This window comes from Rana temporaria, chromosome 2, assembly GCF_905171775.1.
Source record: "Rana temporaria chromosome 2, aRanTem1.1, whole genome shotgun sequence".
Classification (NCBI taxonomy): Eukaryota; Metazoa; Chordata; class Amphibia; order Anura; family Ranidae; genus Rana; species Rana temporaria.
Window position 1 is genome coordinate 306666498 of NC_053490.1, and position 18203 is coordinate 306684700.

At 48.2% G+C, this 18203-nt stretch overlaps 1 protein-coding gene across 2 annotated transcripts in view; it reads left to right on the top strand.

Annotated features, from left to right (window-relative positions):
- SH3D21 (SH3 domain containing 21) overlaps positions 1–18203 on the top strand; it is a 174096-nt gene that overhangs the window by 37957 nt on the left and 117936 nt on the right. For both annotated transcript variants that reach the window (XM_040337339.1, XM_040337338.1), the window contains exon 2: positions 16126–16286. In XM_040337339.1, the coding sequence (XP_040193273.1) occupies positions 16126–16286 (161 nt within the window). The remainder of the gene's footprint in view (positions 1–16125; positions 16287–18203) is intronic.

The window sequence follows — 18203 nt, forward strand, 5'->3', positions numbered from 1 at the left end:
TTTTTTTTTTTGAAATTTTTTATTTATAACGGAGAGACCGGCCTTCACGGCCCACAATACAGAATCATTAATTAACAGCATGTACAGCAGGGCGAAACAATACATACATCCCAATGTAACATAGCAGAGCCCTCTTCGGGGCCCTTCCCGGAGTTATATTTGCCCATTTTCCCCCCGTGTGTCATCTCATTTCCACATGAAGAGGTTAGTATAGGGGGTGGAGAACTTAGACCATCGTGTGCCCATGTGTCCATGGCATGTGGTTATAACTACGGGGGATCTGCATGACTCCGCCCTGGGGATCCGTTCCTGGTAATCCAGGCCGCATCAGCCCGGCCTCCCTTCCATTTCTTATTTATAGAGCTGAAAAGAAGCAGAGATAAGAGAAACATAATAGTACAGAGATAGGGAGAGGAAGAATATCAGGGGAGGCACAGAGGGGGGGGGGAGGGGGGGGGTGTGGCCAGTGTCTGCTGGGGTGCAGCTGCAGCTACATCATCTGTTCGCTCCCCTCGGAGGGACTGGCCCTCAGTGGAGTATTTAAAAATGTTCCAGAGCTGCCAGGTGTCTTTGTAGGTTTCCTGTCTGTCTTGGCTAGTGAGGATAAGGTCTTCTAGCCGACTAATGCTGTCTACTTTTTTAAGCCAGAGGGAGAGGGTCGGTGGGTGTTGGGATTTCCAGTTGAGTGGGATGCACGCCTTAGCCGCGTCTATCAGATGGCGTACCACCGACTTTTTGTAAATCTTGGTTGGGGTGTCTGTCGCGTGCAGCAGGAAGAATGCCGGGTCGTCCGGTATCACTCGGTCAGTAAACCTTTGGGTTACCTGCCGAACTCCTCTCCAGAAGTCCTGCAGCCGTGCGCAGGACCAAAAAATGTGTACAAGGGTACCTTTCTCCTCCAGGCAGCGCCAGCAAAGGTCCGACGCTCCCGGGAAGAGAGTGCTCAATAATGCTGGGGTCCTGTACCACCTCGTAAGTATTTTATAGCCCGTTTCTTGGGTTCTGGAGCATATGGACGATTTATGAGTAAGTTCGAGTATACGTTGTCTCTTGTTTGTCGTGAATACACAGTTCAAGTCCCTTTCCCACTTAAGCAGGCATGGGATTGGGCTGCCCTCAGGGGGGGTGTTCAGTATGGCATACATCAGGGATAGGGTGTGCAGAATCACCCCGGTCCCGTTACAGATCTCCTCTAGGGTCGTGGGCGGTTGCTGTATGGCGTCAGGGGGTGTCATGCTGCTCAGGAAGTGTCCGAGCTGAAGTGCTCTCATGTAGTCCAATTTATATGGGCCCATGGGGTCCATCAGCTCTGCAGCTGTCTTCCATTTACCCCTGTCACTAAAATGTGACACTTGGCTAAAGCCTGCCTCACGTAGTTCAAGGAGTTTCCCGTCCTGGAGTCCCGGTTCAAAGCTGGGGTGTCCCAGTACCGGTCTCAGTGGGGAGTTGCGTGTCGCAAGAGGTGGTTTTGTTAGTAGTTGCGATGTGACCCTAACCGTAGCCCCTATCAGAGGATGCCGTTTCAACTCCGGGGGCAGCACCGTCGCGCACCACGGCGCCCCCCGAAGTGGAACCCCGCTCTGTTCCTGCTCCACCTGGGTCCACAACTTGGTTTCGGCGTGGCGGCACCAGTCCACCAGCCTCCCGAGATGGGTCGCCTGGTAATAGGCACGGAGGTCAGGCATTGCCAGGCCCCCGTGCATTTTCGGGAGTGAGAGTGTCTTCCTGCTAAGTCGGGGGCTTTTCCCTGCCCACAAAAATCTGGTGAAGGCGGTGTGTACTTGTTTAAAGAAGTCACCCGGAATGCATATCGGTAGGGCCTGTAGGAGATATAGGAACTTCGGCAGTACCGCCATCTTAAGGATGTTGCAGCGGCCCAGCCATGAGTGTAAGCCCCCGTTCCATTGGTTAAGTAAGTTCTTTACCGTCGTAAGGAGTGGTGGGAAGTTTAATTGGAAGAGTCTGGCAAACGACGGCGGTATGTAAGTACCAAGGTACTTCAGGGCCCCGTCTGTCCATTTCAGGTCAAAACTCCCCCTGAGCTCCGCAAGGCTGTGGCGAGGGATCCCAACACCCATGGCCTCCGACTTGGTGAAATTGATCCTCAAATTCGAAAGCTGGCCGTATGTGTCAAATTCCCGCATGAGATGTGTCAGGGAGGTAGAGGGGTCCGAGAGCGTAAACATAAGGTCATCTGCGTATGCAGAGACCTTATGTTGCCTTTTGCCCACTGTCACCCCCGTTATGTCTGGGTTCCGTCTAACATGACACAGGAAGGGCTCGAGGGAGAGGGCAAAGAGTAGGGGCGAGAGAGGGCAACCCTGCCTCGTGCCATTGGATATCGGGAAGGCCTCTGATATCACCCCGTTCGCCTTAACTCTGGCCGTTGGTCCGACATAGGCGGCTCTCACCCATCTCATCATCCTGTCCCCCAGGCCCACATGCCTCAATGTTGCAAACATGTAGTCCCATTTCACCCTGTCAAATGCCTTCTCGGCATCTGTCCCCACCAACACGCAGGGTTTCCTGCTACTCACTGCCACATGTAATAAGTTAAGGACTTTGATGGTATTGTCCCTGGCTTCTCTTGTTGGGACGAACCCCACCTGGTCCAGGTGGATTAGGCGTGGGAGGTGTTGCTGTAGTCTAGAGGCCAAGATCTTGGTGAATATTTTCAGGTCCGCATTTAGGAGGGATATGGGGCGGTAGCTCCCACACAATGATGGGTCCTTCCCCTCTTTAGGTATCACCGAGATCTGGGCCTGGAGCGTGGAGCTGTGAAATTCACCTCCCCCCCCGAGGACGTTAAACAACTTCACCATTTGTTGTCCCAGTGATGGCAGCAAGGTCTTATAGTACTGCACAGTAAGGCCGTCCGGGCCCGGGGCTTTCCCCTTTTTAGTACTGCCAAGGGCAGTCTGGAGTTCTGTTAGGGTAATGGGTTCTTCCAGTTCCCCGCGCGCCTCTGTCTGTAGTGCTGTCATGCCTGATCTGGTTAGGTAGTCCGTCACTTGGTCGTGTGTGGCTGTCGGGCCGTGTAGGTTATAGAGGGCCGCATAGAACGATCTGAACTCACCGGTAATTTGGTGGGGTAAAGATGCCCTCTGCCCCTCCGATGTAATCACGTGTGGGATGTAAGACGCTTGGCGTTGTGCTTGGAGGGTCTGAGCCAGAAGCCTCCCGCACTTATTACCCGACTCATAGACCTTCCTCCGGCACACTTGTATTGCCGTTTTGGCTTTATACTGCAGGATGTCAGTAATTTGTGAGCGTACAATGTCTAGGTCTGCCCCTACTCGGGCAGTCGGGGCCGCCTTATGGGCCGCTTCCAGGGTCCGCAACTTATCCAAAAGCTGGTTCAGCTGTATCGTCCGCTCTCGTTTTAGTCTAGCGCCGTGTTTGATCAGGACCCCCCTGATGACGGCCTTATGGGCCTCCCAGACTACACCGGGGTCACTATCCGGCGTGGTGTTAAGCTCAAAGTATCTGTCTATCTCGGCAACCACATCTGCCCGGACCTCTGGGTTTTGTAGGAGACTTTCGTTGAGTCTCCATGTTGCGGTTTGTCCTGCGTTGACTTCCGAGAGCGCATATTTTAGACCTACCGGGGCATGGTCTGACCACGTAATAGAGCCAATTGACGTGTCCTTAACCGCGTGTAATTGGCTATGTGGGACGAAGAGGTAATCGATGCGGGAATACGACTGGTGTGGTTTGGAGTAGAAGGAAAAGTCACGCTCCCCAGGATGAAAAAGTCGCCACGTATCGATCAACTGCGCGGAGTGTAACGCTGTTCCTATACGTTTGCGCATATCGCGTGAGGTAGATGACACTCCCGTGGACGTGTCCTCTATCGGAGAGAGGGGGAAGTTTAAGTCACCTCCCAGAATAAGTTGGCCTTCCGAGAAGCGCATTGCCTTGTCTACCTGTCTCTTAATAAAGGAGTCCTGGCGGGTGTTGGGGGCATACAGGTTTACAAGTGTCACCTTTTTACCTCCTATAGAGCCTTTCAAGAAAAGGAATCGGCCCTCGCTGTCCGTCTTTACGTCATCTAGTGTCCAGGGTACTCGTGCCGAAATAAGAATAGATACTCCACGTGATTTCGCCTCTACATATGCCGAGTGGTACACTGAAGGGTAGTATCTATTTTTGAGTAGGGGCATTTTAAGGTCTCTGAAGTGGGTCTCCTGTACCATAACTATGTCGGCTTTAGCCCGACGCATGTCATTCAGCAGCATCCGCCGCTTCTCCGGGGTGTTTAGCCCCTTCACATTTAGGGATATTATGTTGAGCAGGTCCATGGCCGCACTTGGGGGGATGGGGTGGGGGTTTTGGGGGGGGGGCGGGTGGGTGTAGTAGGGAATAAGGCTAAGGTGTATAGGTTCACGAGGGGGGGGGGGGGGGTGTCAGGTGAGGGAAGAGGAAAGAAAAGAAAAGAAAGTAAAGAGCTGACACTAGGGTGTGTAGCTGTCAAAATTATCTAAAGTAGCCCTAACGGCTATGGCACTCGCCGACGTCTCCTCGCAGAGAAGGCGTCGGGGTATAGAGTGCCGCCCTATTCGGGGTAGTGGGTGAACAAAGGCAGGGGTATAGGTCTGGCTACCCGGCCTACTCCCCCATCTTATTCGTGTCTATATGCAGAACATACACATACATACTGTATTCTTATTATGGAACACCTATCGGCATTGCAGACAGAACGGTCGCAATGCCACAAGCAATATAAAATCTTGTGAAACAAGTTAAACAACACACAAGTGACATATTAAACTTCAGTGCAAGAAAAAACTTAGTGCAAATTTCCGCCTCAGCAGATCGTGTATAACCATAATGTAGTATAAACGGCAGGTCGCCCCTTCTCTCTGGGTCGACATCAAGGAAGCCCCCAATTCTCCCGTGTCCCTAAGCAGATATAGAAGTCCATTGTCTCTGCCAGTTCCAGTGGCAATCTCGTTGAAGAGGACCAGTTTATGCCAGGGTTGTGGCAACCCACCCCCGTCTCCCAGGTCCCCCATCTCCAAGGCAGTGCCCCAACAAAATCAGGTTCATGGGGTGCAGCAGATGTGTCTGTGGCTGGCTGGGGGTCTCCGTCCAACAGGCCTCCCCACCCTCATCCCAACAGCGGCCCACCCTCCCCACCCGTGACCTCCATGGTGTACTCATGGAGCAGCCTAATCGTGTCCTCCGGTACCACATTGGGGGGGTGATATGTGAGGGATCCGCGAACAAACGGCCACCTGGTGAATCAGTGAGCGTGGGTGACCGGGGCGCGAGGGGAAGCTGTGTTCAGCCATATTTCTCCATATGGCGGGGGTGTGGGGGGAGTGATGCAGGCCGGGTTCCGTCGGTAGTGCGGCTATAGTTACGGTGGCGGGTAACCAGGCGGGGGCGGGAGCGGGAGTGTGGGTAGAGCAAGCTTGCGGGCTTCGTGTGCATAGGTATGTGGTTTCAGAGAAGGGGAGACATGGCCCAGGGCCTACTCACGTGGTGCTTCCCGTGACGCTGATCGGTTCCTTCGTCTACCACGGTGTTGGCGGGGTTGCTGCGGGCCGCGACGAGCCGAGGGTCCAGACCTTCCGGGCGTTCTCGGGAGCAGTTGGAGCCAGTTTGGTACCCGGATGGGATCTGCGTCCAGGAAGCGGAATAGCTCCGGGAGGTCAGCTGGCGTCTGCAGGGTGAAGGATCCGCGGTCGCTCCTGAAGGTCACTGACAGCGGATATCCCCATCTGTAGGTCAGGTTCTTCTGTCTGGCCAGGTCCAGGAGAGGACGGAGCAGGGCCCTGCGGCGCAGCGTCGCCCTGGAGAGGTCCGGCAGGATCTTAATCTGGGTGCCCTCATGATCCTCCTCACCGTAGTCCCAGGCTCTTCTGAGGATTGCCTCCTTTTGGGCATAGCGGTGGAGCCTGCAGATGATGTCGCGCGGCCTCTCCGGGTCAGTCGGCCTTGGTCCCAAGGCTCTATGCACCCGGTCCAGGATGATCTGCTCCTCCGGTTCCCCCAGCACTGCCCTAAACAGCTCGATGACCGTCTCTCCAAGGTTCTCTCCCTCGGCTCCCTCCGGCATCCCCCGCAGCCGCAAATTATTGCGGCGGCTGCGGTCCTCGACATCCTCCAGATGGAGCTGTAGCTCTACTGCTGCGTCTCGGTGGAGGTCTCGGGAATGTTCCAGCGCCGCCACTCTGGCCTCCAAGGAGGACACAGACACTTCCCCGGATGTCACCCGTTCCGCTAACGTGGCGACCTCCCCGCGGACCTCCTGGATGTCCCTATTGTGAGTTTCCTCCAGGCGGAGGATGAGGGATTCAATATCCGAGCGTGTCGGGAGGGCCTCAATGTCCGCCCGTGTCGGCAGGGCCAGCAGCAGGGACCTTATCTCCTGGTCTTGCATCTCCGCTCCTGTCTGCTGATCCTCGGGTGTTAGTGTGTCAGGGGTGACCCGATGCAGTTCCAGGTGTGTCGCTGGGTGCTCGTCTGTAGAAGGTGAGTCGGGGTCCGCTGCTAAAATATGGGCCTCCCGCCGGGGTCCATTTGCTGAGCCACGTGGAGCAGTTGCCTTAGCTCCGGGGGATTTGTCTTGTAGGGTGCAGAAATACTTGGAGATTCCTCCCGATTTCGCCTTGGACGGTGTCTTGCCTGTTGTTGCTCTGGTGCTATATCTTTTTGCCGGGTGCATTCCGATATTTAAGTGTGTTTTTGCTGGTTTTTGGGGTCTGTCGGCCGGGAGCTCAGAGAAAAAGCAGCCTCACACAGCCATGTCCAGACCACGCCCCGTGTTTTGTTAATTTTTAACCACTTGAGCCCGGACCATATTTCTGGTCAATGACCGGGCAAGTTTTTGTGATTCGGCACGGCGTCGCTTTAACTGACAATTGCGCAGTCGTGCGACGTGGCTCCCAAACAAAATTGGCAACCTTTTTTTTCACACAAATAGATTATTAAATGTGCGTGTTTACTTCTGTCTTTAACACCTCCCCTTCAGGCTGGAAAGCATCAGATCAGGGGAAACAAAAAAAAAAAAGCTCTCATTCCATTGCAGCTTGGTTCCTACATGTGTGATGAACTGAGCATGCTCAAACACTTAGAAAAAAATTATCCTTTCTTTTTAAAAGGTGAAAAACACTCCTTGGATGCTCATAGAGCGTGGTTTGGGTTAATTGCAGGTGTGCCCAATTACAAGCTCACCCAAACTAGAGACTGCAATTTGTTCATGTGATTCCAATTGCTTCATTACTAGCACTGTTATAAAAAGCTTGGATCGATCAGTCCTCAGCTGCCCTCAGAAGGGGCAGGCTGGCAGAAATGCTGTTGCTAAACACAAATGTGGTTTGTTGCATGGGTTTTGTTTTATTTTGCCAATGGTTTTGGTTTATTTTTAAATGATGTTCACTTTGATGTATTTGTCTATGTGGCCTTATTTTATGAAAAATGTGTAAAGCTATGGTTAATTAGAATTTTGAAATGTATTTTTGTTTGTGTTTGTTTGTTTGTCTTTTTTTGCTTTCCTTGTTTTGTTGACCAATAAAAATTACTTTAAAATTGTTAAGTTTGTCTTTTGTTACTTTTTCATGCTACATATGTTGACAGCTGCAGCTGAACTAGGTTTGGGCCTAACAAATTATGTGTGATTTTTGTCTAAGCTTCTTTCCTGGTGTGTAATCATGAAATGTTTGCCATGTTTATTCTCCCTGACTTTAAAGACAAAAACTGGTAAGTATTTTATTTATTCTGCAGTGGTCCTCAGCCCTCAAGTACCCCCGACAGGACATGTTTTGGGGATTTCTCTTATCAAGAATTGCTGTCCAGACTATTTTAAAGCACATGTGCAAGATGAAGGAAAACCTGCAAACATGGCCTGGGGGGGGGGGGTTTGCTATAGGTGGACAGGCTTGACGTGCTGATTTACAGCACTGTGCTTAAATCTAGCGCAAGGCAATCCTATTCAAATTGTGGGTGTTTGAGGGAAGCCAAGTGAGTGTTAGAACCCCTGCTTTGTGTTTTTTTATTTTTGTGTTGAGCTTTGTGTCCCTTTTCTTAAAATTGGCTTCACTTCCTGTCACACAGCTGAACAGGAAGTGAGGTTAAAACCCTACCAGTGTCATTTCTTGGGGACACCGGTCAATCTAACTAGTGTCCCCATTAAGCAAATTGCACTCCAGCACTGCTGTGTACACCCCAAATCATGGGTCTTCAAACTACGGCCCTCCAGTTGTTCAGGAACTACAATTCCCATCATGCCTAGTCATGTCTGTGAATGTCAGTGCATTACAAGGCCTCATGGGATGTGTAGTTCTACAACAGCTGGAGGGCCGTAGTTTGAGGATCCCTGCCCCAAATGATTATTTAGTTTGGGGTTTAGTAAAGGCAAAGCCACTCTGCAGTACAAGCATAGTTGCTGAAAATCAGAGAGGAAGCACTGATGGTTTTAACATCCAATCCTGTAGAAGCAAAGTTGTTTTGTTTTCTTCCTTGCTTTGCACTTGTAGGAGTGGATTTGCCTTTAGTAAATGGACCCCAAAGTCCAAGATCCCTAATAATTTGGGGTGTACACAGCAAAATGCTAGAGTGCAATTTACATAATGGGAAACTATTTAGATTGATCTCTGTGTCCACAAGAAAATATATTAGTAAGGTTTTACCCTCACTTCCTGTTTGGCTATGTGACAGGAAGTGAATGAATTAGAAAGGGTGAAGACACCTCACAAATGTTGTCACTATCAGGGGTGCAGACATCCCCAAAAAAATGAGCAGATAATACTTATTTGCAAATTAATAATTTTTTAGTTAACATTGGGTGGGGTGCTCTAACACACACATTCCTACATATTAGCAACGCTGTATCCTGGCCTATTGGCATGGTTATATTTTCTTAGGGCTCTCAATAAAACTCTATGAAATTTGTGCTTAAACTAGAACCAGGGGCGGACTGACAACTCATGGGGCCCCTGGGCAATAGAAGATTATGGGGCCCCTCTGGCTTACAGATGACCACCACGCCAGGAGGTAGTGCAGAGGCGGGCAGCTAAAATCTTGGGATATTCACATTAAAAGCATGTCATTTTCGGACATATCAGGGACAGATCTAAAAAAAACACAGATTTTTACATACTGTCCCTGGTTTTACTGAGCCTGGCAACCCGGATGGGGCCCCCTAGTGGCATGGGGCCCTCGGGCAGTGCCCGAGTGACTCAATGGTCAGTCCGCCCCTGACAAGAACTATAATCAACAAGTTTTATTTTCTTTCATTTTGGATAGAGTGAGGGAGGGTTATAGGCCCTGTCAGTTTATTTTGTATTATCTGTGTCCAATTGGGGAGATTTGCCTTCACTTCCTGCCCCATAGCCAAACAGGAAGTGAGAGAAAAACTATGCAAATTAACCACTTCCCGCCCAGCCTATGGCCGATTTACGTCCGGGAAGTGGTTACACAATCCTGACAGGACGTCCTGCAGGATTTCATGCCGCACGCGCCTGTGGGGGCACGCAGCGCGGCGATCGGTGATGCGGGGTGTCAGTCTGACACCCTGCATCTCCGATCTCGGTAAAGAGTCTCTCACGGAGACGGAGACTCTTTACCACGTGATCAGCCGTGTCCAATCACGGCTGATCACGATGTAAACAGGAAGAGCCATCGATGGCTCTTCCTCACTCGCGTCTTACAGACGCGAGTATAGGAGAGCCGATCGGCGGCTCTCCTGACAGGGGGCGTTCGCGCTGATTGTTTATCAGCGCAGCCCCCCCTCGGATCACCACACTGGACCACCAGGGATGCCCACCCTGGACCACCAGGGTGTGCAAAAACAAAAAAAATATAGAACAAAAAAACAAAAAGCATTAAAAAATAAGAAAAAAGATGCCAATCAGTGCCCACAAATGGGCACTGACTGGGAAAATCAGTGCCACCCCACAGTGCCCATCCATGCACAGTGCCCACCTATCAGTGCCCACCTGTGCCACCCATAAGTATCCATCAGTGCCACCCATAAGTGCCGCCCATAAGTATCCATCAGTGCCACCCATAAGTGCCGCCCATCTGTGCCGCCCATGAGTGCCCATCAGTGCCGCCTATGAGTGCCCATCAGTGCCGCATAGCAGCGCCGCCAATCAATGCCACCTCATCTGTGCCGTCAGTACTACCTCATCGATGTCCATCAGTGCCATCTCATCGGTGCCCATCAGTGCCGCCATATCAGTGCCCGTAATTGAAAGAGAAAAACTTATTTACAAAAAAATTTACCTAAAAAAAGAAAAATGTTTTTTTGTTTCAAAATTTGCAGTCTTTTTTTAGTTGTTGCGCAAAAAAAAAAACGCAGAGGTGATCAAATAACAACAAAAGAAAGCTCTATTTGTGGGGAAAAAAGGACGCCAATTTTGTTTGGGTACAGTGTTGTATGACCGCGCAATTGCCATTCAAAGTGCGACAGTGTTGAAAGCTGAAAATTGGCTTGGCCGGGAAGGTGCGTAAGTGCCTGGTATGGAAGTGGTTAAGGGAATCCAGTGCCCCCCCAGAACTAGTGTGTGGGTCCCCTGAAAATTACTGGGCGGGGTTATACAAAAACAGGGTGTGACCTTGACAGGAAGGGGTGGGTCATTTTTCTATTAGGAGGTGCAGATATGTAGTCAGGCCTAGGGCAGAACCAAACCTTAATATACTACTGCATATTAGGGCTTATTTAGACCGGAACCGATTTACAGCGTGTTTTTATATTGTGGGAGGAAACCCACGCAGGCACAGGGAGAACATGCAAACTCCATGCAGATGCTGTCACGGGCGGGATTCGAACCAACGACTCTTTTGCTGCTAGGTCAAAGTGCTATACACTACACCACTGTGGTGAACGAACATGATTGCAGCTGAAAGCATGAGATCTTTTTTTTTTTTTTTCAATACCATGCTTTCCAGCCTTATTGACCCCGCCTCTCTCCATAAAGAGGACCTGTCACACACTAGTCCTATTACAAGGGATGTTTACATTCCTTGTAATAGGAAGAAAACTGATCATTTTTTTTTTATTTTTTTATTTCAGTGTAAAACATTATAAAACTAAATAAAAATAAATAAGAAAACCCCAAAAAAAAATTTTAAAGCGCCCCGTCGCGACGAGCTCGCGCACAGAAGCAAACGCATACGCGAGTAGCGCCCGCATATGAAAACAATATTCAAACCACACAAGTGAGGTATCGCCGCGATCGTTAGAGTGAGAGCAATAATTCTAGCCCTAGACCTACTCTGCAACTCAAAAAATGCAACCTGTAGAATTTTTTAAACGTCGCCTATCGAGTTTTTTAAAGGGTAAAAGTTTGACGCCATGCCACGAGCGGGCGCAATTTTTAAGCGTGACATGTTGGGTATCATTTTACTCGGCGTAACATTATCTTTCACAATATAGAAAAAAATTGGGCAAAATGTATTGTTGTCTTATTTTTTAATTCAAAAAAGTGATTTTTATCCAAAAAAAGTGCGCTTGTAAGACCGCTGCGCAAATACGGTGTGACAAAAAGTATTGCAATGACTGCTATTTTATTCCCTAGGATGTCTGTTAAAAAAAAATATATAATGTTTGGGGGTTCTGATTAATTTTCTAGCCAAAAAATTGTGATTTTCACATGAAGGAGAGAAGTGCCAGAATTAACCCGGTGGGCAAGTGGTTAAAGTACTCATGGCTATAAAGAATAGAGTCATTGCTCATTAAAAAAAAAAAAAAAAAAGGGGGTCCCTCCAAATTAAATTACCAGGCCCTTCAGGTCTGGAATGGATATTAAGGGGAACCCCGCCGTAAAAACCCAAAAACAAAAAGACGTGCGGTTCCCGGCAAATATCCATTCCAGACCCTTCAGGTCTGGTGTGGATTTTAAGGGGAACTCCACCCCAAATTGAAAAAAAAAATGGCGTGGAGTCCCCCTAAAAATCCACACCAGACCCTTATCCGAGCACGTTGACCTGGCCGGCCGCAGAAAAGAGGGGGGGACAGAGTGCGGCCCCCCCCTCTCCTGAACCGCACCAGGCCACATGCCCTCAACATGGGGAGGATGTCCCCATGTTGATGGGGACAAGGGTCTCATCCCCACAACCCTTGCCCGGTGGTTGTGGGGGTATGCGGGCGGGAGGTTTATCAGAATCTGGAAGACCCCTTTAACAAAGGGGACACCCAGATCCTGACCCCCCCCCTGTGTGAAATGGTAATGGGGTACATTGTACCTCTACCATTTCACCCCAAAAAAATGTCAAAGTGTTAAAAATGACAGTAGCCGGTTTTTGACAAATCTTTTAATAAAATCTTCTTTTCTTCTTTCCTTCGAGTTTCTTCCGCTGCTTCTTTCTTCTCGTCAACATCTTGCCCGACGTGTTCTTCTATCTTCTCCGTCCGTCCTTCCGCCTTCTGGTCCCGCATCTTGCCCGTTGTCTTCTCCGTCCGCCTCCTCGTCCGCATCTTGGGTCTTCTGCGGTCTTCTTCTCGGTCCGCCGCCTTCTCGTCCCCTGCGTTTGAATTTGATTTGGCCGCCGTTTTCCCGCTCCTGGGACCCGCCCCCCTCTGACGCCACAAGTAAACTCCTTAGAAGGTCATGTGCGTCAGAGGGGGGCGGGGTCGCAGAGCGTCACACAGCGGGGGAATTCAATTTCAATCGCGCCGCCCGGAGAAGAAGTTCCCGCCGTGTCACACTCATGTGACCCCGCCCCCCTCTGACGCCACAAGTAAACTCCTTAGAAGGTCATGTGCGTCAGAGGGGGGCGGGGTCACATGAGTGTACACGGCGGGAACTTCTTCTCCGGGCGGCGCGATTGAAATTGAATTCCCCCGCTGTGTGACGCTCTGCGACCCCGCCCCCCTCTGACGCACATGACCTTCTAAGGAGTTTACTTGTGGCGTCAGAGGGGGGCGGGTCCCAGGAGCGGGAAAACGGCGGCCAAATCAAATTCAAACGCAGGGGACGAGAAGGCGGCGGACCGAGAAGAAGACCGCAGAAGACCCAAGATGCGGACGAGGAGGCGGACGGAGAAGACAACGGGCAAGATGCGGGACCAGAAGGCGGAAGGACGGACGGAGAAGATAGAAGAACACGTCGGGCAAGATGTTGACGAGAAGAAAGAAGCAGCGGAAGAAACTCGAAGGAAAGAAGAAAAGAAGATTTTATTAAAAGATTTGTCAAAAACCGGCTACTGTCATTTTTAACACTTTGACATTTTTTTTGGGGTGAAATGGTAGAGGTACAGTGTACCCCATTACCATTTCACACAGGGGGGGGGTCAGGATCTGGGGGTCCCCTTTGTTAAAGGGGTCTTCCAGATTCTGATAAACCTCCCGCCCGCATACCCCCACAACCACCGGGCAAGGGTTGTGGGGATGAGACCCTTGTCCCCATCAACATGGGGACATCCTCCCCATGTTGAGGGCATGTGGCCTGGTGCGGTTCAGGAGAGGGGGGGGGCCGCACTCTGTCCCCCCCTCTTTTCTGCGGCCGGCCAGGTCAACGTGCTCGGATAAGGGTCTGGTGTGGATTTTTAGGGGGACTCCACGCCATTTTTTTTTTCAATTTGGGGTGGAGTTCCCCTTAAAATCCACACCAGACCTGAAGGGTCTGGAATGGATATTTGCCGGGAACCGCACGTCTTTTTTTTTTTTGGTTTTTACGGCGGGGTTCCCCTTAATATCCATTCCAGACCTGAAGGGCCTGGTAATTTAATTTGGGGGAACCCCTACACATTTTTTTGTTTGTTTTATGAATGAATCCCTTTAGAATTGTCAGAGCCGACAATTCATTATAGCCGCGTGTGAATTTTTAAATGACTTTTTTCCTTCTGAATGTCACTTTGTGCAGGGGGAGTTCTAAGTGCGGGAAAAATGCGCTATTTCACATGCTGACATTACACCCCCCCTAGGTACGAAATTTAAAGGAATATTTCACTTTTATTGTTTCACTTTAAGAATTATTAATTTCACTGCTCCCGAAAAAACGGCCGTTTTAAAAAATAAAAAAAGCATTGATACATGTTCCCTGGGGCAGGACTGAGGTCCCCAAACACTTTTTAGGACAAAACTTGCAGATTAGCCTTTAAAATGAACACTTTTGATTTCTCCCATAGACTTCTATAGGGAGTTCGGCGCGGCTTTACATATTAGTTTCAATGCGCCGGCTGCTACGCTGGTTCATGCGCCGAATTAAGCCTCCACCCGGAGTACTAATTAATGCATGAACCAGCGCAGCGCACATAGCTTAGTAAATCAGGCCCACTGTGTTTTTTGCATTAAAATCAATATGTACTTTTTCTATTGCGTTTCAAAAATTGCTGTACAAATACAGTGTGACATAAAAAAGTTGCAATACCCACCATTTTATTCTCTAGGTATATAAATATATGTTGTTTGTGGGGGGTCTGAGTAATTTTCTAGCAAAAAAAATATGATTTTTACATGTAGGAGAGAAATGCCAGGTAGGGAGGTAGTTAAACATGTCTTAACTGGATGTATGGGTTACAGAAACACATTTACACCACTATTGGTTATAAAGCGGAAGTTGAGGTTTATATCTTAGGTATTTTATATTTATTTTTGCTGCTGATCATCATACATGGCCTAATATTTGCAAGAGACACAACACAATTAGGTGTTGCTTTCAGTAAACAGGCCCTACTTTATAAGTGATAACATGTTTTTAGTCTTTAATGCCCAGTTCGAAAACCTTTCGTGCTCTTTTAGGGGACAGTAATAACGGTACTGTACCACCCCAGCTGCCCATCTGAACTGTGTGAATACAGCCAGATGGGGCTCTACACATGCCGTGGCTGTGACATTTTGCTTCACAGTCGCAACATTTTCAGTCAGTTTTTTATTGCCATTTGTGTCAGTATTGGGGGTATTTCCCCATACTTCCTGTCAGAACAGGAAGTGGGGGAAATAATTTCAATGGGCAAACAGACATAAACAAAAATATATTTTTAGTATAGTGAGGGTAGGTTAGAACATATGATAATGTTTTTATTGCTGTTTGTGCTTTTCTTTGCAAATGACAACCATACTGTCAATCTCTTGTATTGGTGTAGCAGGGTCAAGAATTAATGGGAACATTACCCCAGTGGGGACAATGACAGAAATAAAAAATGAACAGAAAATATAACCCTTAACTTCATCCAAAATGAAAAGACAATTAGTATCCTCGTTGTAGCTCTGAAACCATTTAATTTTCCTGCAGGCCAAATCAAGGTCATATTTTGCTTGTGGTTGAGCTTTGCACAAACAGGTGCATGAGCTTGAGGTGCAGCAATATAAATGACTTTGTGTCAGCAAATATTTGTATTGACTAAGCAATATTTGAGCTTTGCGATGTGTGCTATTATACATACACACATAAAGACAAGCTTTACAGCACAACCAATATCAATATTCATTCGCCTTTAACTTCATTAGCAAGTTGAATCTAATTTTATTAAAAAGTAACGTACAACCACCCAAGAATGATTTTACTTTAGGGGCTATAAGCCTAAAGGGAAATCTTCAACTGTACTTTGAGTGGACCTGGATATTCCTGTAAAATGTCATGGCATTGCTGTTAAAATTTAGCAATGCACTAATAAATGTCCACACCTATGAAGCTCGGCAAAGTGGAGGTTTGCAGTTCACCTATCACTGCTCATCTACCTATGGTAGTGATGTATTAGGTTCTTGGCAAAGTAGAAGCTTTGTTTAACTCCAATCCCTTCAGCTGACATTGATTGGGAATGCAGCGGGTACAGAAAAGCTGCTGTATTTGCAAAGCACCATCATTCAGACACAACCTGCCTACAAGTGGATCCTCCCTTGTGAAGTGACAGGAAGATATCCAGGTTTGACCAAATGCTTTATTCCCCTTGGTTTGCTGTAGAAGTAATAGGATTACACCTAGGCTTCTCAGACATCCATCCGGTCCTGGACTTCTGCCTAGGTTGCCTAGTGGATGTCAGGGCTCCAACCATACGTGTTTAAACTCATATAATTCCTTTTGCCTGTTCTTGCTTCCCTCACCTCACCCTAGAGCTACAATAAATATTCACTTTTTCATTGCCTTGTACACATTATGAATTAATTTGTTAGATTTGTGACACTTGGCATTTAAGATTCATATATTATGTTCATCTGAATGTGCATCTTTGTAGGGGACATGCTTGCCCTTGTTGACTTTCAAGGGCAGCTTGAAGATGAACTGAACCTCAAAGCTGGAGACGTAATAAAAAATGTGAAGAAAACAGCAGAAGAGGGATGGCTAGAAGGAGAGAACAATGGAAGGAGAGGACTTTTCCCCCAATTGTTTGTAAAGGTACACACATCATTATAATTATATTATGTTTTTGAGTACTGGTATGCCTATTTTTTAGAAGCAATTTTAGACAAGTAGATGTATTGGGTGATGCTACTAATGCTATATAAACACAATTGCACTGGCCAGAAAGTTTATTCGGTTTATCTTAAGCCGGCTGTAGATGGTTTGAATTCCGGCCGGTTCAGCAGGAAACAACAGAACAATTTGCTGTGACTGATGTCATAGGATGATGATGAGTGATGAGAGAAAGAGCTCCAGTCAATGGCACAAACCCTATCTGGTGGTGGAAATTACAGAAGGGCATAAATGGGGGTTAGAGAACACGCAAAACAGCATCGGGGAGCCCATGAAATATTATAATGATGTACAAATAACACAAAAAGACTGGGGAGTGTCCTATTGAGTTTATCACGGTGATCCGAGTTGAATCTCAAACCTGGTAAATTAATACGCTCATCTCTACTCTAGACATATTACAGCTCCTTTGTATCATTCTGAGCAAAGCAAAAGGGCACAGTGTCTATGAGAAAACAAAAAAGTTTCTATATTCTTTTCTAAAACAAGAAAAAAAAGCTAAGGCTTGATTGGTTACTACATCTATTTTCATGTGTTTAGGTTTTCATAATTGAGCTCCGATTGGTTGCAAATACTGGTCTTTTACAGACAGTGGCGGCTGGTGAAGTTTTATGATGGGGGGGCGCAATACCCCGCCCTTCCACATTTGGTCCCTCCCACTTCTCATAAGCCACACCCCTTATAGAATCCACCACTCCGTCCCCTGTATTCCACTCAATGTCAGGAGTATACAGCTCAGCGTCACAGCACAGAGTATATAGCCCCAGCATCACAAATCATGGTATATAGCGCAGCCTTACAGATCGGTGCAAACAAACTAAAATATGACACTGTTAGTAATGAAGGACTCGAAATGGGCAGGAGATTACCAGAGACTGCGGACATACTGCACAAGATTACCAGAGACTGCGGACATACTGCACAGGATTACCAGAGACTGCGGACATACTGCACAAGATTACCAGAGACTGCGGACATACTGCACAGGATTACCAGAGACTGCGGACATACTGCACAGGATTACCAGAGACTGCGGACATACTGCACAAGATTACCAGAGACTGCGGACATACTGCACAGGATTACCAGAGACTGCGGACATACTGCACATGATTACCAGAGACTGCGGACATACTGCACAAGATTACCAGAGACTGCGGACATACTGCACAAGAGTACCAGAGACTGCGGACATACTGCAGAAGATTACCAGAGACTGCGGACATACTGCGGACATACTGCAGGAGATTACCAGAGACTGTGGACATACTGCAGGAGATTACCAGAGACTGCGGACATACTGCAAAAGATTACCAGAGACTGCGGACATACAGCAGGAGATTACCAGAGACTGCGGACATACTGCAGGAGATTACCAGAGACTGCGGACATACTGCAGGAGATTACCAGAGACTGCGGACATACTGCACAAGATTACCAGAGACTGCGGACATATTGCACAAGATTACCAGAGACTGCAGACATACTGCAGGAGATTACCAGAGACTGCGGACATACTGCAGGAGATTACCAGAGACTGCGGACATACTGCAAAAGATTACCAGAGACTGCGGACATACTACACAAGATTACCAGAGACTGCGGACATACTACACAAGATTACCAGAGACTGCGGACATACTGCACAAGATTACCAGAGACTGCGGACATACTGCAGGAGATTACCAGAGACTGCGGACATACTACACAAGATTACCAGAGACTGCGGACATACTGCACAGGATTACCAGAGACTGCAGGAATTACTTGTCCTGCGACTTGGGACTTAAATGTTGCATGACAAGTCGTACCCCATGATTTCCAATGAGAACCGTTCAT